The following is a 22751-nucleotide window of genomic DNA, read 5'->3' as shown; positions in this document are numbered from 1 at the left end:
AAATAAATTCATAACTTCTGAGAAAGATGGATGAGAACAGTGATAAAATAAAGTTACATGTAACATTTTGCATTAATAGTTTTAGTACTATTTGTCCATGAATACCAATTTTAACTTCTACTGACCTGGTGACTGACTACGTAGCCCAGCGGGCACAGGTGATGCTTGAATTCCGGGCCTGATGGGGACCGTAACTCCAGCAGAACCTGGACCTGGTCTGATTTGAGGAGGCTGCTGTTGCTGTTGCTGTTGTTGAACCTGCTGCTGTTGCAATTCTTTCCGTTTCTGCCGCTTCTCCTCTGGAAAAGGTTGACAATTGGAAGCATTACTAAGACAGAAATTTTACTAAGCGAAAAATGACAAATGAAAATGAATATATAATATGTGTGTGCGAGTGTGTGTGTGTGTGTGTGAAATGAAGGGTGATTCATATTCTGAAGTTTGAATTATCTTGCAAGCTATGCAATTCACGGAAAATTTATTAATTCTGCTGTACATATTTGAGAAGCAAAAATGGTTCCCTTTATACAGGAATCAACTTCATGCACTGGTAACTACATTAATGTGCTATTGGAATGGATATGTTTGTTTTGTGTAATAAGTGCAGTATGTAAATCAAATTTAGGATTATATTCACAATTTTAAAACCAAAATGTCATTTGATATACTGCTTTTGTTCAGACTTTTCGCCACTATAACAACAAAATTTTATTATACACTCGTGTCCAAAATTAAGGTGACAAATGGGAAATGCAAGAGAACAACAAAATGATGTACAGAACGGGATTGTGGGTGATAGAGGAGACAGAAAACAACAAAGAAGAGAGGGGATGTACCAAATGAACAGAAAAGAAAGAGCATGTAAGGAAAAAACTTGTAATACTGGATTGGGTACAAAACTCATACAAAGGAATACAACGGTTTAAGTCCATCCTGGGCATGCTGGTGACCAGGCACTGCCCCTTAATAAGGAATATGGTCACCACGAACAGCAATACATGCCACATAACGGTTTCCCATGCTGTTCATGAGGGTGTCAATAAGTTCCTGGGGCAAGGCATCCCATTCTTCCAAGAGACCACATCGAAGCTCGTTGAGGGTTTGTGGAGGGATAGGACGTGCTGCAAGCCGCCTCCCCAATGCATCCCACACATGTTCGATCGGATTTAGGTCGGGTGAACGTGCGGGCCATGGAATCCGTCGAATATCCTCACCTTCCAGGAACTCATCCACAAGTTGAGCATGATGTGGACGGGCATTATCGTCCATGAACAAGAATTCTTGGCCAACAGCCCCTCGGAAAAGTCGCACTATTGGTTCCAGAATGTCATCCCTGTACCTCTGGGCAGTGAGCGTGCAGCGGTTTAGCACATACAGGGGCGTACATTCACAACTCATTATCCCTCCCCAGACCATGATGCCACCACCGCTGTATTGGTCAACCTCGTGGATGCGAGATCGATGAAAATGCATCCCAGGCTCTCGCCATACACACATTCGCCGCGAGTCACTGTGGAGACTAAAGTGCGATTCATCTGTGAAGAGTACAGATGACCACTGTTCTTGGGTTCATTGTCCGTGTTCGCGACACCACATGTATAGATCCACCAACTTATTTGAAACCCTGGCCAGAAACAAGTGGCGCTAGTGTCGAATGTTTAGGAGGGGAGCTCGGGAACTCTGGGCAAGGGAAGGGATGGCAGAAACACGTGTTTTCCCCCCTGTGTTGCCAAATCTAGAAGTGGGCGTGTGCCGTGAAAGGTTTGCAAGTAAACAAATATGCAGGCCGAATGTTAAGTTTCGTTTGTAGATGTGGTAATTCAAATAAATAACATAGCATAAGAGAGAGGAGGGAGGGGGACACTAAAGTTAAAAACGCCAGCCGTCTCGCAGAAGGATATCAACAATTTAAACACATAAGATTAATATTCTAAGTTATGTAAACTATATATTTTTTTTAAAAAAAAAGCAACTTACTTTTGGGTTTTTGCCTCCGGTTGGCCTGGAGACAGATTATAAGGTGTCTATGCTGGAGAGGTCCGAATTCGAACTTTCGCTGTCACTGTCGCTATTTACATCGCTACTTTCGGAACCCGATTGCAGGTTTATAATCAACGTTTGAACTTCATCTTCGAGAATTCCATCATTCCTCTGATATTCTTTTTCCAAACGGATGGCATGTTGGCACATACATTCCCATTCCTGCACTGTGACACTGTCAATTGCACTTTCGGTAAGAGCACTTATTTCTCTCAAATTTAAACTTACATTTCGCTTTATGGTGCTCCATATGTACTCGATCGGGTTCAAGTCGCAGTGATATGGTGGCAGTCGAAGGACGTGGTGGCCGTGGGTTTTCAAAATTGTATCAGCTCGATATACCGGATCAGGAAGATTTTTTTTTTTTACTGCAGGCTTTGTTTGTTCGATATCGAAAGTGATGTTATTTTTTAATAGCCATTCTTGAATCTCTAGTTTCTTACTTTTTGTGTTCGGGGCTTTATTGGTTTGAATTGAGTGGTAGGAGGCATTATCCATAACAATGACAGATCTAGGTGGGAGATTCGGAATAAGTTTCTGTTCCAACCACTTCTCCAAGTTCTCGGAATTCATTTCGTTATGGTAATCGCTAGAAGTTGTTTTGGCCTGAAATATATTAAGTGCGTTTCGAACAAACCCCATGGAACCCCCGGCGTGACTTATGATAAGTCTCTGCCCCGGACTGTCGTTTGTGAAGACACTTGACACATCTTCACTCTGCCAACATTTTTTTACTTTGTAATTAGGATAAATCCAAGTTTCATCAATGTAAACAACAGGCCTCCCTTTGTTGCGGAATCTGTTGATCGCACGAAGATATCTTGCTCTCCAAACCACAATGTTGCTTCGTTCAACCAGAGCTAAGCGAGAGTTTCTACATTTTTTAAATTTAAAGCCTATTTGTTTCATAATTTTCCGTAATGTTTCTCGCCCCCCCCCCCCCCCCTTTCCGATAATTCATTTCTTCCTTTGCAATAGCTAAAAGTTTCAATATTGTAGGAACTTCTCTTTTCACTACGTACATTTCATGGATCTTCCTTCGCAGTATACACTTTTCCATGTCGTCAATGACAATGTTATTCTGTCGAGCACGTCTCCGTTTACCAGGAGTTGACAATTTCTGGTCAGGGGCTTGTAAATCTTTTTTCTCTCTTTTCAGTTTTTTTAAGCAATGACTCCGACCGTCCCGTTAGATATAGGCTACTGCTCTCTTTAGGGGTTGATCGCAAGGATAATTCCACCCGTCTCTTTTCTCATCTTCATATTTCTCGATGATTCGTAGTAGCAAATTTCGTTCACCGCTTTGCACAACTTTCGACATTTTACACTTACTCAAAAACACGTCTACGCACATCAACAACACTCCTCGAATTCTTGAAGAGAGTAAAATTAGCAACACTGTATCAGCGGAAGTGGGAAGGTCCTTGCCCGACCAGCGCCAGAGCAAACACCGGGGGTGAAAGAAGGGGGTGGGGGAGGCCGGTTAGTTCGCATATTTTCCGAGGTTTCAGAAAGCTTGGTGGATCTATATCGCTCGCGTCGGTGATAGGGGGTGAGGGGGATGCACACCACTGGTCGTCTTGCAAAGAGTCCTGCCGCATTGAGTCGTCTGTACACAGTTTGACGCGACATTGAGGCTCCAGTCGCAGCATACAGGTCCTGGGATAGCTGAGTTGCAGTCCTGTTTCTATAGCGACGGGCCGTAATTGTCAAATAACGGTCATCGGCTGGTGTTGTCCGTCGTGGCCTCCCTTGCCCTGGTCGTCTTGTTATGGTTCCTGTCCTCTGGAACTGGTTCCACATTCTGGAGACTACTTGGCGTGACACATTCAACCACCCTGCCACGTCGGCCTGTGACTGCCCTGCTTCCATTCGACCGATTGCTCGCCATCGCATTGCATCGTCAGACGTTGGTGATGAGGCATCATGGTCGTTCGCCCACCTACAGCTGTCTACCGACGAGGTTTCTGCCGTCTGCAAATTGCTTACCTGCGGCGCAGCTGTTCCCTTTCCACAATTGTGCAATGACGTCACGCACTATCCTTCCATGGAGTGTTTCGATAGAAGTGTTGCGACGTGTTGCATATTTCCCGAAAGTGTTGTCCATTTTCATGCACGTATTTGCGACTTTTCCCACTTTTTCCCTTTGTCACCTTAATTTTGGACACCAGTGTATATACTGCTTTTGAATGCGAAATTGACTGCTTTTATACCGAAATGTGGCTCTACTAATAACCAAATTTTAAGTGTTAAACTGCAGCTTAAATTGAAGAAATTTAAATTTATTGAACATTAATTGAAATAAACGAATGAAAATAACTAGTTCAAGAAAAACAATTTTCATTCCCAATCCTAGCAAGTAGCAGAAAACACTTTACCAACTTTTGCTAGGTTTTGGGGTTTACGTTAAAAATTCCATGACTTTCCCAGGATCTCCCTGGTCAGTGGAACCATAAGAGAGCAGCAATTTCAGATAAAAACAACGCCCAAATATCATATCAACAGGCATTAATACAAAGTCTTGTAGCCTTAAACCAAAGTTTGTTCAGAAAATAAAATGATGTACTTACCTAATTCCTTCTGAATTTTATAGATCTTCTCAGCCAACAAATGGTAATACTCAGACTGCAAAGAAAAATTAGAACAGGTTAGTTACAACTGTGCCACAATAAAATCAAAGAGTATTAAAATTCTTCCTGAATACCCAAACCATAAGTGTGCTAATATTAAAATTCAATTCTAGTTATTTGTAATCCTTCTGAATTGTCCCTTGCTGGCCAGATGCACATATATTTAGGGGTGAGCCCATACCGTCAGTTTCTCAAAAAAGCATCTTTATGATGTAAGGTTGTCAAAGCTTACACTCAAACCCCCCAACCTGGAGGATCAGGGTTATCTTATGTAGTCAAGACAAGTTAAAAGTTTGGTCCTCAAACAAAAACAGCAGAATAAAAGACACTTTAAAGCAGGGACCTGTAACGTAATGAAATTCATTGGTATTTGTCACCGTTCCACGTTATTTCCGTACTGGGTACCACGTACCGGCCCAAGTGCTGTGGACCGTTCCAAGGAAAATACCAGAACCTCTTGGTAAGGCGAACAGTAACGCTTCTGCTATACCGTTCCGTTCGTACCCGAGACTGCTTCGGGGACGACAGCTTTGGGTACACAGAGTGGAACGTTAAAATACCCGCACCAGAAAGCATAGAACTTGTTCCTTATCTGAATGCCAGTTCCGTTACGGTACGTACCTCTCCTTAGAATCATACCGGTACAAATTCATGATGGGTATATCTGAACTTTAGGATCGGTTCCAATTGTAACAAAACCTATTTTCAGCAAATCAAATGGGTATTGAATGGATCAGAAAATATATGTCACGTTAACTCTTCATTTTAAAACTTTCATTGTTGAATTCTTGAAAAGTCGATAAGAACTAATATTAATTGAGGTTGTAGGCAATAAAATATAAATTGTATATATATAAATAAATATGGAATCGTGAGATTTGTTATTAATAATGTTACTTTTATATAACCAATACACGTAATATTGGGTGCAAGGTGAACATATTTAAAAAAAATATTTTCAAGCAAGATATTGAAAGTTCGACATGATGATAGTTTATGTAATTAGAATATTACCAACTAATAATACATGTGGAAAAAAGGGAAAGTTAATGTACGCCATATTGAGAAATGTTACCATCTACGTTACAGATCTGAAATTCGGGTTGACCTGGCATTGCCAATCAAAATTATTTTGGTAAAACTGGAAATTAGACGCCATACTGAAAAATGTCACTTCTTAAGATAGAGAAGTGAAATTCGGTTTGGTGGTAGATCTTGCTAATTATTGCATGTTAAATCAACATGATTGTTGAAAACTGGAAGTTGATGGACGCCATATTGAAAAATGTTACTTCTTAAGATATAGAAGTGAAATTCGGTTTGACGGTAGCTTATGTGAATTAGAGCATGGCAAATTGACATGATTGTGGAAAACCGGAAGTTCATGGACGCCATATTGAAAAACGTTACTTCTTAAGATAGAGGAGTGAAATTCGATTTGGTGGTAGATCTTGCTAATTAGTGCATGTTAAATCAACATGATTGCGGAAAACCGGAAGTTGATGGACGCCATATTGAAATATGTTACTTCTTAAGAAAGAAACGTGAAATTCGGTTTGACGGTAGCATATGTAATTCGTGTATGGCAAATCAACATGATTGTGGAAAACCGGAAGTTGGTGGACGCCATATTGAAAAATGTTACTTCTTATGATAGAGAAGTGAAATTCGGTTTGGTGGTAGATCTTGCTAATTAGTGCATGTTAAATCAACATGATTGTGGAAAACCGGAAGTTGATGGACGCCATATTGAAAAACGTTACTTCTTAAGATAGAGAAGAGAAATTCGATTTGGTGGTAGCATATGCTAATTCGTGTATGGCAAATCAACATGATTGTGGAAAACCGGAAGTTCATGGATGCCATATTGAAAAATGTTACTTCTTACGATAGAGAAGTGAAATTCAGTTTGGTGGTAGATCTTGCTAATTAGTGCATGTTAAATCAACATGATTGTGGAAAACCGGAAGTTGATGGACGCCATATTGAAAAATGTTACTTCTAAAGAAAGAGACGTGAAATTCGGTTTGACGGTAGTTTATGTGAATTAGAGCATGGCAAATTGACATGATTGTTGAAAACCGGAAGTTCATGGACGCCATATTGAAAAATGTTACTTCTTAAGATATAGAAGTGAAATTCGGTTTGACGGTAGCTTAAGTGAATTAGAGCATGGCAAATTGACATGATTGTGGAAAACCGGAAGTTCATGGACGCCATATTGAAAAACGTTACTTCTTAAGATAGAGGAGTGAAATTCGATTTGGTGGTAGATCTTGCTAATTAGTGCATGTTAAATCAACATGATTGTGGAAAACCGGAAGTTGATGGACGCCATATTGAAAAATGCTATTCCTTAAGATATACGAGTGAAATTCGGTTTAATGGTAACTTATGGTAATTAGTGCATGGCAAATAAACATGATTCTGGAAAACTGGAATTTGGTGGACGCCATATTGAAAAACGTTACTTCTTAAGACAGAGGAGTGAAATTTGGTTTGATGGTAGCTTATGGGAATTAGAGCATGACAAATGAACATGATTCAGGAAAACCTGAGTTTGATGGAATTCATATTTAATTTTTAATAAATAAAAACTAAATCGACATTCAAATGTATTTCTTTTTCAACATGGCGTCTATCAACTTCCAGTTTTACAGACAGCATATGCATTGTCCATGTTCGAATTAGTAAGCGCAATAATCTAACCGAATTACACTTCTTCATCTTAATAAATTGCATTTTTCATTATGCCGTCCATCGACTTTCGGTTTTATAACATCATATAAATTGACCATGTTCTAATTAACATAAGCAATCAATAAAGGAAAGAGGAATATTAAAGTAAATTTTTCCGTTAACGTCCGGTTTTCCCTAATCATGTTGATTTTCAATGCAGTAATATCCATAATATCATAAAACCGAATTTCACTTCTCTATTTCACTTAAGAAGTAACATTTTTCAATATGGCGTCCATCAACTTCCGGTTTTCCGGAATCACGTTGATTTGCCATGCTCTAATTCCCATAAGCTACCTTCAAGCCAAATTTCACTTCTCTATCTTAAGAAGTAACATTTTTCAATATGGCGTCCATCAACTTCCGGTTTTCCACAATCATGTTGATTTGCCATGCTCTAATTCCCAATAAGCTACCTTCAAGCCGAATTTCACTTCTCTAAGTTAAGAAGTAACATTTTTCAATATGGCGACCATCAAATTCCGGTTTTCCGGAATCACGTTGATTTGCCATGCTCTAATTCCCATAAGCTACCTTCAAGCCGAATTTCACTTCTCTATCTTAAGAAGTAACATTTTTCAATATGGCGTCCACCAACTTCCGGTTTTCCACAATCATGTTGATTTGCCATGCTCTAATTCCCAATAAGCTACCTTCAAGCCGAATTTCACTTCTCTAAGTTAAGAAGTAACATTTTTCAATATGGCGACCATCAAATTCCGGTTTTCCGGAATCACGTTGATTTGCCATGCTCTAATTCCCATAAGCTACCTTCAAGCCGAATTTCACTTCTCTATCTTAAGAAGTAACATTTTTCAATATGGCGTCCACCAACTTCCGGTTTTCCGGAATCACGTTGATTTGCCATGCTCTAATTCCCATAAGCTACCTTCAAGCCGAATCTCACTTCTCTATCTTAAGAAGTAACATTTTTCAATATGGCGTCCATCGACTTCCGGTTTTCCGGAATCACGATTTGCCATGCTCTAATTCCCATAAGCTACCTTCAAGCCGAATTTCATTTCTCTATCTTAAGAAGTAACATTTTTCAATATGGCATCCACCAACTTCCAGTTTTCCGGAATCACGTTGATTTGCCATGCTCTAATTCCCATAAGCTACCTTCAAGCCGAATTTCACTTCTCTATCTTAAGAAGTAACGTTTTTCAATATGGTGTCCATCAACTTCCGGTTTTCCGGAATCACGTTGATTTGCCATGCTCTAATTCCCATAAGCTACCTTCAAGCCGAATTTCACTTCTCTATCTTAAGAAGTAACATTTTTCAATATGGCGTCCATCAACTTCCGGTTTTGCACAATCATGTTTATTTGCCATGCTTTAATTAGTATAAGCTATCGTTGAACCGAGTTTCACTCCTCTAACTTAAGAAGTAACATTTTTGAATATGGCGTCCATCAACTTCCGGTTTTCCACAATCATGTTGATTTGCCATGCTCTAATTCCCATAAGCTACCTTCAAGCCGAATTTCACTTCTGTCTTAGAAAATAACATTTTTCAATATGGCGTCCACCAACTTCCGGTTTTCCACAATCATGTTGATTTGCCGTGCTCTAATTAGCATAATCTACCTTCAAACTCAATATCACTTCTCTACCTATTTTAAAAGTAATGGGGCCTACTGCACATGTCTCCTAGTAACAGGTTGCCTGAATGACGAATATCGACCTTCTGCGCAGGTCGTTGTAATTAGTATAATATACATGAGCTTGTTGAAACTAATTGTTTCTATTGTTAATAGTTTGCCAGAGTGACGGTCTTCAAAATTTTTGCATAGCTGATACCATTATTAACAAATTAATGAAAGATAAACTAGATAGCATTTATACATATTTTTCGGATAAATAAAATCCAGAAAGATCATGAATTACTTTTTTCTAAAGTTATTATAATTAGTTTTAAACAAAGAAGTGTATATTTATCGGTATTCCATTTGCTGCTGTGGAATGTTGATTGACAGTAAACTGTTATGATACGTACTGTAAGTTCCTGTTACAAATGTTACCCGCTTCATCCATTTCTATCCACGTACCGGTATTTTAATAACAAGCGCTGGTCATTGTGCTTCAGTACCGGTTACCAACTTGTGGTTCCATTTCGTACCCGGTAGCCACCGTTCAGGTACAGTATGTACGGGTACGATCGTACCCGTTCCATCCGAGACCCGTTCCACTCAGTACCTGAAGCGAATGGGTCGTTGAGTAACGGTACGCCTAATTTACCCAGGTTGTAGGTAGGTCCAATCTGTCCGGTACTGTGTGGAACGCCAATGCCATTGTAACGCATATCGATAGTTCCGTTCGTAACTTGACAGTGTTACAAGTTGGGTTATGTTACAGGTCCCTGCTTTAAAGGTGTGTCCAAGCTTTGGACTCCATCCCGGAGTCAACATCTGGGTTGGTCGAGAGACTAAGAGGAAGAAGCAGCATTATCAATGCTGTTTATTTGTTTTGTATGGTGTTAATGCTGCTAGCATGTGACGTAAGAAGTTTTCTATTGTCACAGATACCATGGTATCGCAAAGGAACAGTTTGAATTTTATCACTAATACCAGCCAATACTTTTTCAGCATATTGCAGTCTACAAAAATACTGTGAAACACTTAGTCAAAATATCCTGGAAATTATGGATACATTGTTATTTTAACAACACTGTAGGAAGAAATTGATTTTATGATGAAATTATTATCCCATACAGTGGAACACCAAATTCTATATTTTCCCACATTATATATTCAATCCTCATGATCCCTGAAGAGCCAGATGGTTTACAATTATCCCAATTTTCCTTACTATGGTCTCCTGAAAAACTTAATATCAAGGTTCTACTGTATTTTAAATCAAAAATGCCATAGCAAGTGTTCCCTGCTACGTGACTCAGGGTGCAGGCCATGTAAAAGCAAGCAAAAGCATAGCCTTGCAGAGGCAATTATCACCCTTCGGAAGCAATATTTACATTGCTTTCCTGTTTCCTAATCAAGTTATTAAGTTCCGTAACAAGAAATGGATCAAAACAGAAGATTCACAATAGATTGCACACACAAACCATCGTGTGTTGTTGTATTTAGTTATTAAAGGGCACTTCTCTATACTTTTTAAAAGCTCATTTCAACAATGAAGATGGAAGACAAAACAAAACAATAGAGCATGCATATCCCCTGTGTGCAAAAGTCATAAAATGACACAACCCAGAGAATTTTTAAGTCAGGTGCCATAATAGCACACTACAATTACCCACGATTCCTACAATTCAGCCTGAGTGCAATTAAAGTGGTGGACCATGATGAATTCATCACCGATTCCATCAACGAAATGATCAATTGAACTTGAGATGACGTCAATGATGAAAAATTCACAGCAAGACAATTGAACACAAGAGTTTCATCTGTGAGACTAGACACCAGAATAACTCAGTGGAGTTATTGAGGGGCTTAGACGTGCCAAGCAACTTTTCACTGGGTGAACAACCATGATCAGCATAACAAGAACTACCCAAACTTTTGAGACCATGTTTTCCAGTAGCTTCCCAATTTTCTTTACAATACTGAGACAGCACCAAAATTCTAAAACTCCAAATGAGGATCACACCTGGGACCACTCACACCAAAGGTAACAGCTCTGAGCTGGAGCTCCTATATAGATTAGTGATTTCAGAATAGTCTGAAGGTACCCTACCCTTGAATTAGCCATTTCGTACATGTCTCCTTCCACTTTACGTGCATAAGCTACTAGATTGTGCATCCGCTTGTCCAACATTGCTTGTGGGTCAGGTGTTGGGAAGATCGCTTGCACACTGAAAGGAAGAACAGTCACATTAAAAAAGTTATCTCCAAGTCAACTCTATAATACAAATCAACAGCTGCACTTCAATTTTAAAAAGTCTTTCAATGGCCTCAAATATAATTCTTCCAGCCTCTGCTCTATTTATGCAAACAATGTTAATCAGCAACTTGAATTGTAAGGCAGATGGTACATAAAATATGATACAATGTTAAATACTGACTTAATATTCATTTCAAAAAAGATACTGAAAAAGGATTTTTTAAATTTCTTTGTCAAATTTCAACTTGTTGCACTTAGCTCCTGGTTCGCAGAGCTGGTACACACACACTTATCATAAAATGTACATAACTGTCAGAATGTTAAGTATAAAATGCCACACAATTCATTTTTCAGGGAATGAAAGATACAGTAGCAAATTGATAGACTGAAAAGAAGTAGTCACCTATCTGCGAAACTGGTTCTTACGATGTTCTATTAATTTCAGTGACAACTGCCACCATCCTCTAAGAGAGTTGTTGTACTGTTGATTGAAACCAAACTTATCAAGCAACAGTACAAGTTCCTGAGAGGATGCTGGCAATGGCAACGGCAACTAAAAATAAAACAATTTCAGGGATACGTGAGTATAATAATTAATCTCACCAAAAAATATTGCATATATACACTATCTGGCCATTCGTCACCGGACACCCCACCAAAGGCATGTGGAAGCATCATGGTGTGGTCATGCTTCTCCTGGTATGGTCTTGGTCCCCTTGTGTTAGTGCGTGGAAACATGAATGCAGATGCATACCTAACGATCCTGGACAATTCTGCGCTACCGACATTGTGGGCACAATTCGGTAGTGGTCCTTATCCGTTTCAGCACGACAATGCCCCATGTCATACGGCAGGTGTGATCAACACGTGGTTCGAGGATATGGGTGTGCAAAAACTTGATTGGCCCGCCCAAAGTCCTGATCTCAACCTGAATGAGCATCTTTGGGACGAGTTGGAGCGCCGGTTGAGAGCCAGGCCACACCCACCAAAAAACACTAAAGAGTTGTTCGCCGCTTTGCAAGAGGAATGGAGCAGGATTCCCGTCGAAACCTATCGCAATTTGGTGGACAGTCTTCCTCAGAGGGTTGTGGCTGTACTTGCTGCGAAAGGTGGCCCCACACGATACTGACGGACGCCTGAAACCGGATTAAAGTACTCGTTCCAGGTGTCCGGTGACGAATGGCCAGATAGTGTATATATATATATGCACCCCAAAGGGACCTGCCACACCTCAAACTTTATCTACATCCTCACCTGCAACATCTGTGGTGATTTTTACCTGGGGGAAATATCAACCGCCCTCAACCTCCGCATCAATAACCACCCTGCCTCCACCCATAACCTGGACTTCACTGTCGCCGTCCATACCAACCATCACAATATCCCTTTCAACGACTGCTTCCGGGTAGCGATCATCCATCTCTTACTCCAACCAGCCAACACCTCAGTTCGCAAAAGATTTGAGAGGACTTATATATCAGCCGTAAGTGCAACCATTCCCCCTGGCCTGAACAAGGCCACCCAGTAACTTCCCCACCCACCCACCCCTGTAACCCATTCCTCCCACCCTACCCTGGCCTCCCACTCACAGTTTCGACGAGCCTGGTGACGGAACAGTGTTTTTCCGTTCTACGCACTACTTCTATTATCGAGACCTGGCAACTCTACCAGATCTCCAACTTCCGGTTCAGTCTTTTTTTCTTACACCGAAGACGCAGCATTAGACTGCGAAAATTATAATTTTTCCACTGTCTGGTGAGAGTTTCCTTTCTCCTTCTTTGATTTTTATTTAGCCCTTTGGCACTCCTTGCTTGTATCCATATATATATATATATATACAAGGGTGTATCAAAACGTCTTGCCTGTTGAGGTATAATTTGTTTAATAATGGAAAGATTGAAACAATGAACAAATACAGGGTGCTCGGAAATTCTCCTTACAAACTCCTAGGGCTAGTAGAGGGGACTGAGTAGACAATATTTGGAATAGGAACCAATGACGTTTCTGTGCTACAACCATTACAATGTGCTTGTGTTGGTATGCAACCAGGTAGGCAGTACATGACATCAGCACCTGATGACCTAAAGTGTAATCATTTATTACAACCATGTCAAATGAGGTGTTACGTAAGGCACATAAGTGAATGACATGTGACTCAGTCCATAATACAAACCATTCAATTTTGTAACAATGCCAAAGGAACAAAAAAGAAACGTGCTATTCATTGATAAAAATAATACCCGTGTCGACAGTGGAACACAACAATTTGTTTCTGTCTTCTGCACTGGATGTGTATGCGTTCAACTACAATAGTTGCTCAATGTGAAGACCACCAACGTCGTTTCATATATTGTACCGACGAATGATGTTCTGGTACACTCGCTCAGTCACACCTGGTGTCCCCTCAATCTCTTGTGCAGAGACCATCAACTCGTGCCAGCAGTACGTCCTCTCTCTCTACAGTGTCTCGTACACCATACTCTTCATACGACCCCACAAGAAATAGTCCAATGGCATTAAATCTGACGATTGTAGGAGCTACGCAGTTGGACCACCTCTGCCTATCCACCTTTGCCCGAATCTTTGGTTAAGATATGTTTGAACGTTACGTGTAAAGTGAGAGGGTGCACAATCGTGCTGAAACCATAGTTCCTGACTGACGTTCAATGGCACATCCAAGAACAGGACCAATACTTCATGTAGGAAGGTCAAGTATGCGGCACCCGTTAGCCTGGCTGGAAGAAGATACGGACCGATCACGACCGTCCAGAATACCTGCCCACACATTGATAGCAAATCTGTGCTGGAATCCCCGGAGATGCGTCGCATGAGGATTTTCGTCTGCCCAGACATGGCTGTTTTGAGAATTGAGAACACACTCCCTAGTGAATTTACATTCATCTGTGACCCAGAACTCGACGTGGAAACTGGGGCTCCTTGATGCAGTGGTGCAGAAGTTAAGACGTGGTACAAAATTGGCTGGTCTCAAAGACTGTACCCTTTGGTGGTGATAAGGATGTAGTTGTTGTTCATGCAGAACCTCCCACACGATGCTGCGAGAAACACCCATTGCACATGCAATTGTTCGCATACTTGTTGACGGGTCCTGCTCAACATGGTGCAATACAGCGTATCCCAATTTGGGTGGTGAAGGTACCTCGTTCTCGGAGCCGTTGCATAATGGTGGCAAAAAGGGTATGCGATGGAGTCCCACATTGTGGATAACGCTCTTGATACAGCTGCTGCTCTTTCATTCCCTTCCGCTGCACCATACACAAGGATCATGTCCATGTATTCTGCAAACGTGCACTCAACCATGTTCAGCGGAAACGCAGGCACGTGAATGGGGCTCCAGGCAGGGTACACGTCACGTGCCATCAGGTGATCTTCTGATGTCACGCACTGCCTACCCGGTTGCATACCAACACAGGCACATCCGACACATTGTCATGGTTGTAGCAAGGAAACGCCAAATATTGTCTACTGAGTTCCCTCTACTAGCCGTAGGAGTTTGTAAGGGGAATTTCCGAGCACCCTGTATAGTTTGCCTGTAGTGTCCTCTACTCAGAGTTACCCTTCCACACAGTTGCCATCACGTTCGATCCATTTGTGCCAGCATTTTATCCAGCCTTCAAAACCAGTTTGGAAAAATTCCACAGAACACTAACTGGCTCACAGTTTCAAAGCTGTTTTAAGCCTTGTAGGTCATCAAATCTCTAAGCAAAGACTTAGCTCAGACTTAAGTTCAAAGTGGGAGAAAGCAAAACTGTGGACATGACAAGGAGTGGCAGGCCATTAACATCATTGACCGACGACAACCGCCACAGGGATGATGAGCTCATTCGAGAGGAGACGCATCACCATCCAGGAAATTTCTGATGCAGTGCACATGTCCTATGGGTCAGCACATGCAATGATTTGAGAGTTTGGGATACCATACAGTCTGAGCAAAGTCTGTGCTTTGTGGCATGAGATTCTATGACCTACAGGAAGTCAAAACAGCACTGAACAGTGGGAAATTCTGTGGAATTTTTCCAAACTGTTTTTGAGGGCTGGATAAAATGCTGGCACAAATGCATCGAACATGATGGCAACTGTGTGGAAGGATAACTCTGAGTAGAGGACACTACAGGCAAACTATACGTATGTTCATTGTTTCAATCTTTCCATTATTAAACAAATTATACCTCAACAGGCAAAACTTTTTGATACCACCTCGTATTCAATGATTTTCATAAAATATCTTCATCCGAATCAAATTTACACATTAATGAATGGTATCCATTATCAGTGAAAATTACAGTGCAAAAAGTTTTCAAAGAGCAAGAAAATTTTGAAAATAAATTAAGCTTCAAAAATGAACTTTCAAGAACCATACTTTTCAAAATTGGTATTTAGGAACAAACTTCAAATGCCATGTTCTTGTCTATTGATATTTACTTAGCTGCATTTTCTCTTGTGGAATTATACAGCTTGAAACAAGTGTGTCTAGGTTTCAATGAAACATTCTCTAGATTATCAGCAAATGCACCACAAAAATCTAGGGCAGACCTTAGATCAAGTAATACAAGTTTGCATATATTTTTGAATTATTATAATTTTACAATAAGCAATTGTTGAGTTTTTACTTTAATAATATTAATTTTTATTTTACCAAGAGATTACTGCTTTCAAATATTTACAAAGGTATGAAAGTATCTGGCGGTAGATCAATACAATTGGTTCAAGAAAGAAGGTTCACTAACGATGAAAGTTAGCCAGCCATGAATTTGTAATTCATTATTTTACAAGCTTTCTGCCACTTAGGCTAATTGTGAAGATAAGGGTGAATGACAACAATTAAATGAAATTGATGAAGGGACACTCACAGACATCCAGTATTTGAACCCAGGGATTTCAGTAGTAAGATCAGAAGTCTGCCACGTAACATGCTTAGGCTAGCAGCCAATCATTAATATCATATAAAAGTATATGGAAGATTAAAAAAAGAAAAAGATACTCACAGTTTGTGAACAAGATGGTTTCGGAGATCTGGTGTGACAGATTGGTGCCACTCTTTAGTTCCTTGCACAGGCGTTGCAGTCACTTGCCCAGGTTGCAAACCTGCAGATAGCTGTAAACTGGCAGGGATCCTGTTGTCTGCAGTGGATGCATTAGCACCTGCTATTTGCTGCAAAATTAATATTAGATTATAAATAAACACTTTGGTGCATTTTATTTACTTCACAACTATCACAGTCTCAGTTTTAGAGCATTAGGAAATAATGTACAGCAAGCCCCTACACCTCACTTTCTTTCTACAGATGAATCTTCAAACTGACCAGCTACAAAGCTAATTTCCAGATTTGAAAATATATAAGAGCGACCACAAATAAAAGAACTTTAGGTCAGAAGCCTTCACACATCACCTCAGATCAAGGGGAAGCCTGCTCCACTTTGCCCCACCTATACATATGCAAGTACAATGCACAAGAGAGACCGTTCTGGGAATGTGTTTTTGCTCTTGGTCCCAATATACCAAGTTCCCTAGTTGATTTAAATTTGTGTAATTTCTTGGTTGAAAGGGAAAATTAAGATATGTCCATCATGCTAAGATGGGAGAGTCAGCCATGTGTGACATTATCACACTTTACTTTGGTATGTTGAAATTGCAGACATGGTATCACATTTCACCATTCTTCTTGGCATTGTAATTGCAAATACTGACAACTTGCCTAATCTCACAGCTGGAAAATACGGTACTACAGAAAGACGTGTGAATAGCTTGAAAACAATGCTAAACCTAATAGTCAGTTTCCCTTCAGTCATTAGGTCATTTTTCAGTATAATTTGTCGGTTTTGTTGCATTTTTTATACAATTTTGGGGTTTATTTTTCTCCTCTGTTCTTTAGTAAATTTTTAATGCATTTGCTAGGGTAACTTAAATATTTAAATTTCCTGACATGTTCTTTTATCAAGTTCATCATTAATCGAAAATACGGTCAATGCAAAAGCACAATACTATTTTTAACTGAAATGTTTGGCAATGGATTAAATAATCAATTGTGATAAATTTATTTTTCCTACAGCACACTTAAAATACTTTGTATGAAGCCTACATTGAGGTGCCCTTGTTGGCCACTACTATTGCTTTAATCTTTGGTTTTGACGTGAAATTATTCACAACATGAAAGAAAATTATAAACTGATGCATGAAAATCACAACTGCATCAAGAAAAACCTTGAGGTGTATTTTATGTAACATTGGATTAAAAATAAAGAAAACTACAATAGCACTTACTTGCTTCCCTCCCTTTGCTATAGTAGTTTAAAACCACCAAAGATCGGGTTCTATCAAATTATTCAACTAACATTTTGTAATTTGTGAAAAATCAAGCTTTCATTTCGTGAGCAAAAAATATTTTTAGGTCTTTTTTTTTTGCAATTTTTAGGTCATTTTTTAATAAATTTAAGGTCATTCTTTGAGACCTAACCACACTAAGTCACGAAAACATAAAAATACTGACTGAACAGTTTCCACCCCAAAACAATGAAAAACAAGGGTCATCTTTATTCAACACATTGAAACACTGTGCCTTGTAAACAATTACTTACATTGCCTGGCTGGTTCTGCTGGCTATCCGGCACACTTCCAAACAAGTTATTCTGTATGTTGGACACTTGGATCGATGCCGGGGAAGGCTGCGGCTGGTCGGCAACGTGTGGCATGTTAACGTTTGGAGCGGCACCTTGCGACTGCACCGTGGGAGCGACAGCCCTCACGCCAGCAGCACCTGCCATGGTCGGTGCACTTGGTGTTCCACTCACTACCCCCGAAGAGGGGCTTGGTCCAGGCAGGCGTGCTCTTGTGACATTAGTTAGTAAAGTGCCAGACGGGCACTGAATTCCCAAAGCATCGTATGCTCTCCTTAAGTCTGATGGGGTTGGTGGGGGATTTGGTTGACTATTTGTAGGCTGGGCTGACATAGCTGAAAAGAAAAAAAGGATATCTAACGTGAGAACCACACCATAAAACAAATGTAAAATACTGTTCTACTGATGCAGACAATCTTACCAGGCCCCAGCACTATAGTTTGAAAATTGTAACAATTAAAAATTGTTCGCAATATTTATTAATATTGGTGAGGCTGGATGTTAGGCAAAAATGCCTATATTTTGTCATCACAGACATCATAAAAATTACAATTCATGCATGAAAGCTTATCGTGTCCATTCTCGTGTATAATACCTATAAATGTGAATTTACCAGATTTTCAAACTTAACTCTGCATTTGCATTAAAAAAATTAAATGTACAGTTGCCAATACAGTGCAACCTCGATTTTACGTTTTTCAGGGGACCAAGTGAAAAAACTTAAAATTCAGGAAAATATAAAATTGAAAATTTTACAACATTTTGCTATGTTGGAACCATCAAGATTGAATGAATAATGTGGGAAAATGCCAAATCTGGGAATGTAAAATCGGTGATCCACTGTATTTTCTGAATGTGGTTTACTTTCAATCCATATCATAAAAATCCATTATAGCCAAACTGAGTAATTTCATGAAACAATTTAGTGATGCATTTTCGACTGATGGAACATTCCTGTTTCGCAAAGTGTGTGAAACGTCAGTGAACTGCACAAAAAAAGTCTCATGCTAGCGTAAATTTCCTCTTGGAGCATTTTTAAAGATGTATTTCATTTAGTAGCAAGATTTTAGTACCTACTCAAATGTATATTTTCTAGATTTTTAGTGCATTTTTGCCTGACCATTTTGAATATTGTTAGTACCTAAAATCCAATTTCAAATTATAACCATCAATTTACTATTTTGGTTCAAAATATTCAAGAATTACAACAGAATATTAAAATACCCATTATGAAACCACAAAATAAGGTTTCTCATACAGAATTCGTGCAAAACAAATTGAAAATTCTGAATGCTAGAAAAGTATCAGGCAGTATTGATAAATACAATCCAAGTGATACTTTCCGATACCGATAGATCGGCATCAGGCTAATGTTTATGTAATTCACTACAGAATTCCCAATTCTGCAACTTCACAATGGTTCTTATTGGCAAACAGATTGATGAATCAATGTGCTGAAATTTCAGAAGTATTTATGGAACTGGCATATCACACTTGTGAAAAAAAAATTAGGCTTACAGTAGGGTCAAGCTAATACCACTTTGAACCAACTGCAATTCTAGTAATGAGAGTTTGAAAACTGTAACAATTCGAAGAGGTTCAGAATATTTATAAACTTTAATATGATAAAAACTAGAAGTTGGTGAAACATTATCTGCTATAAAATAAATCAATGTGCTGCTTATATAGAGTAAATTAATAATCTTAATACAAAATTTCCATTGCAAATATAAATTTGCTTCAAACTATTCATAATTTCACACGAGATATTCATGTAACACCAAAATCCATCTCTCCCCACAACGTTGTTGCATAATGAAATGTATGCATTTTGCATTATGTCTAGGTTATCTGAACTGGCAATTTCTGACACATTACCATTGGACACAAATACTGGTGAAAAATTACTCTCTTAAGTTCAACCAAAGTTCAAGGAAACTTTGCACGTACACACACTTTTCAGTTTCTAGCACAACAAAGAAAAAAGGAAAAGATCCTTACCATTAGGATTATTCTTGTTCTTGTCTGCCCCTTTCAAGGGTAAGCACACAGGACAGTCGCCCCTTGTACAGTGCTTCCAATGGGAGATGATCTGCCTTGAAGAAGAACAGTGGGGAACTGAGCACGACTTCCCGGCCTGGCAAGTGGTCATATGGTTAAGAACGTTTTTCATTGTCTTGCAGTGGGGTAAATTACACTGGAAGGAAAGTAAACACATCATGAATTCAAATGAACGCACATGCATGTAAAGAATACACAAATAATTAAACTCTATCAACAGAATGAGTTCATTTGAATGCTCTAGAACAGCCAAGTCAAAATCAATTTGTAGGTAGAGCTGTGTGAAGATCATGTCAAAATTCTCAGGGTCACACACACCTTGAACCTCAGCCCTTTCTTAACATCCAAAATTAAAGATGTCTAAAACTAACAAATATCCAATGTACATGTCAGTGGGCTGTTAACAGCATAAAAGAAACCTTATCCCCTACTATGAAAAGGTCCTTAACCCTTTCTAGAACGACAGGCTATAATTGAACCAGGTATCTTGTGCATGTTTGTCATAACCACCTCCTTCAGATTCAAACGGCTGGATTGCTGAATTTTACTTGTACTCATGATTAATTACGTAGCTCTTTCTTAAGCTCTTGAGAATAGCACTATATAATTTACATGCAAATTGTGAAAATGTTTCACGATAATTCTGCTTTGCATTTCACATTTAGTGACAATTTCAATTGCAAGAAGTTACTTGGTTATTTTTCATTAATTATTTCTTTATTACCTACATTACGTACGTGATAAAATGTAACATATTAAATGTATGTTGAAAGAGGATGTATTATATATTTTTAAGAAAGTTAAATAATGCGACATTTAAACTATTTTCTATGATTTTCTGAACACTAGCAATAAACCCCTTTCTGCTGGGAAAAAAACTGCATTTAAAGGCTTGTCCAGAAAGGGTTAATCTCCCACTGACACACATCCTCTGATATGTCTAAAACTAACAACCAACATAATGAGTAACATCTTGGAAATTATAATCAATATGAGGAAAAGTTCATCATCTGCCAATGGTATTATTGTTTTTCCAGTCAATGAAAACATTTAATGAATCTTACAGCCAAACAAATATATACTTTAAAACCGTGGCTCTCTCGCTCTCTCTAGCTTGTCCTCTCTCTCTCTCTCACACTCACACACATTGAATTTAGGCTGAGAAAATTATGACTTCACTCTTCCTTAAAAATTGCAATCTGAAACTAACTTGGACTGCAAGACAGAGCCTCCCCATAATAGAACAAATAGCATTTTCCCACGATCACACAATATTGATTCTAATTACGTGTATAATCACAACCCTGGCAGGATGCTTATTAACATCATTATTTAAATACAAACCAGGCATTACTACAAAGACGAACCCTAGAAACAACTTGAGGACCATCTCTCCATTTTTTGTTCATAGGTAGGTTATCACAACAATGAGGATGAATAATGACCCATTTTCCAGTGAACGTAGAATCAATCCACTTTTGTCAGTTACTGTGTGTTTCTACCACTTCAACCACACTGAATACCTTTCACCAGAGTCACATATCCGTTGCATACACATACACAGAGTACATTTGTACATTTTACAAAAGTACTAATTATGAACAATTCTAATTCGGTTCCCCAGAGATTTGACTCTCCTTTTTTCATATTTTTTTGAAGAGGAGACTGAACACACAAAATGTTTCTCCGTTTTTTTCTGATGGTTGGGCTGTTTGTTAACCTCAAGTATGCAGTATATAGGTAGGATCAACGTAGTCCACAAATTTGAATTCTAAACAGATATAATTTTTCAGAATTGGTAAGTCTTGTTTAAAAAAAAGTTCTTACTGACACAGGCAAAAGATCCATTAGCACCTTAAACAAAAAGCTGGTCGATATACTTCAAAAACATGCATTACCTCTACTACAAGTTCACAAAATCTACATTTATGTTATTTTGTTCGGTACCAACCTGCCACACTTCGCCATTAGCTTGACTCTCCCTCCTCTGGCACTTGTGGGCATGCAGCAGTAGTACCAACTGTTGCTGAATTAACTTTCTCTTCTCGGGATCAGCCGTCGGAGCTGCACCCTGACTTTGAGTTGGAGCTCCGCTTCCAGGAACTTGTACACCAGGTTGAGTGCTCGCTTGAGCTCCTTGTTGAGTGCTGCTGGGAGCCCCCGACAATTGTGACTGTGGCTGTTGCTGGGCAGGGGGAGGAGCAGAGGGCTGGCCCTGTTGGGGGAGGTTTCCTTCACTAGGCGCAGGAAACCTAGTAGGCATTGTAATGTTCGGAGCTACGCCCCTCTGGGCAGTAGCTATGCTTACTGTAGTACCTGGGGCTTGTGTGGTGCCTCCAGGCGAATTGTAACTGTAAGGGCTACCAGCACCTACAGACTGACCCATCTGATTCATCCCTGTTATTCCTGGGGCCTGGAAAGAAAGATGGAAACATTGTCAGTGAATGCACACAGAATTCGTGAAATCAAATGACAGTTACCAAGAAGCACATATTTGTACTACTATAACGAAAAGCTGCAAGATGTAAATATACGTGAAAGTGACTGGCAACAGTGATCTTAACGTGCCTGCGCAGTAACATCAACTAGTCCATTGGCAAGCCAGCAATCATATTTTAGCTAATCAACTATCGGTTATTCTGTGTGTTAGAGCATGTTAAAATGGCTGCGCGATTACACAATCCTCCCCAGTTGAGAAGAACTGTCCGTGCTTCGATTTCTTAACGTCAAAGGTCATGACCCTGCCAAAATTCACCGAGAATTGTGTGAAGTGTATGATCCTAGTGTAATGAATAAAAGGAAAAAC

General features: G+C 39.4%; 1 protein-coding gene across 12 annotated transcripts in view; it reads right to left on the bottom strand.

Annotated features, from left to right (window-relative positions):
- The window catches only part of nej (CREB binding protein nejire), a 149410-nt gene that overhangs the window by 66365 nt on the left and 60294 nt on the right, over nucleotides 1-22751 (bottom strand). For all 12 annotated transcript variants that reach the window (XM_083134257.1, XM_083134259.1, XM_083134258.1 and 9 more), the window contains 7 exons: nucleotides 21897-22358; nucleotides 19886-20081; nucleotides 17846-18219; nucleotides 16255-16421; nucleotides 11105-11222; nucleotides 4611-4665; nucleotides 126-299 (listed from right to left, as the gene is read on the bottom strand). In XM_083134257.1, coding sequence (XP_082990383.1) covers nucleotides 126-299; nucleotides 4611-4665; nucleotides 11105-11222; nucleotides 16255-16421; nucleotides 17846-18219; nucleotides 19886-20081; nucleotides 21897-22358 — 1546 coding nt within the window. The remainder of the gene's footprint in view (nucleotides 1-125; nucleotides 300-4610; nucleotides 4666-11104; nucleotides 11223-16254; nucleotides 16422-17845; nucleotides 18220-19885; nucleotides 20082-21896; nucleotides 22359-22751) is intronic.

Source organism: Lepisma saccharinum, chromosome 13 (genome assembly GCF_977018435.1).
Source record: "Lepisma saccharinum chromosome 13, izLepSacc3.1, whole genome shotgun sequence".
Lineage (NCBI taxonomy): Eukaryota > Metazoa > Arthropoda > Insecta > Zygentoma > Lepismatidae > Lepisma > Lepisma saccharinum.
The sequence above is the reverse complement of the archived record's forward strand: the minus strand, read 5'-3'. Positions and strand labels throughout refer to the sequence as shown.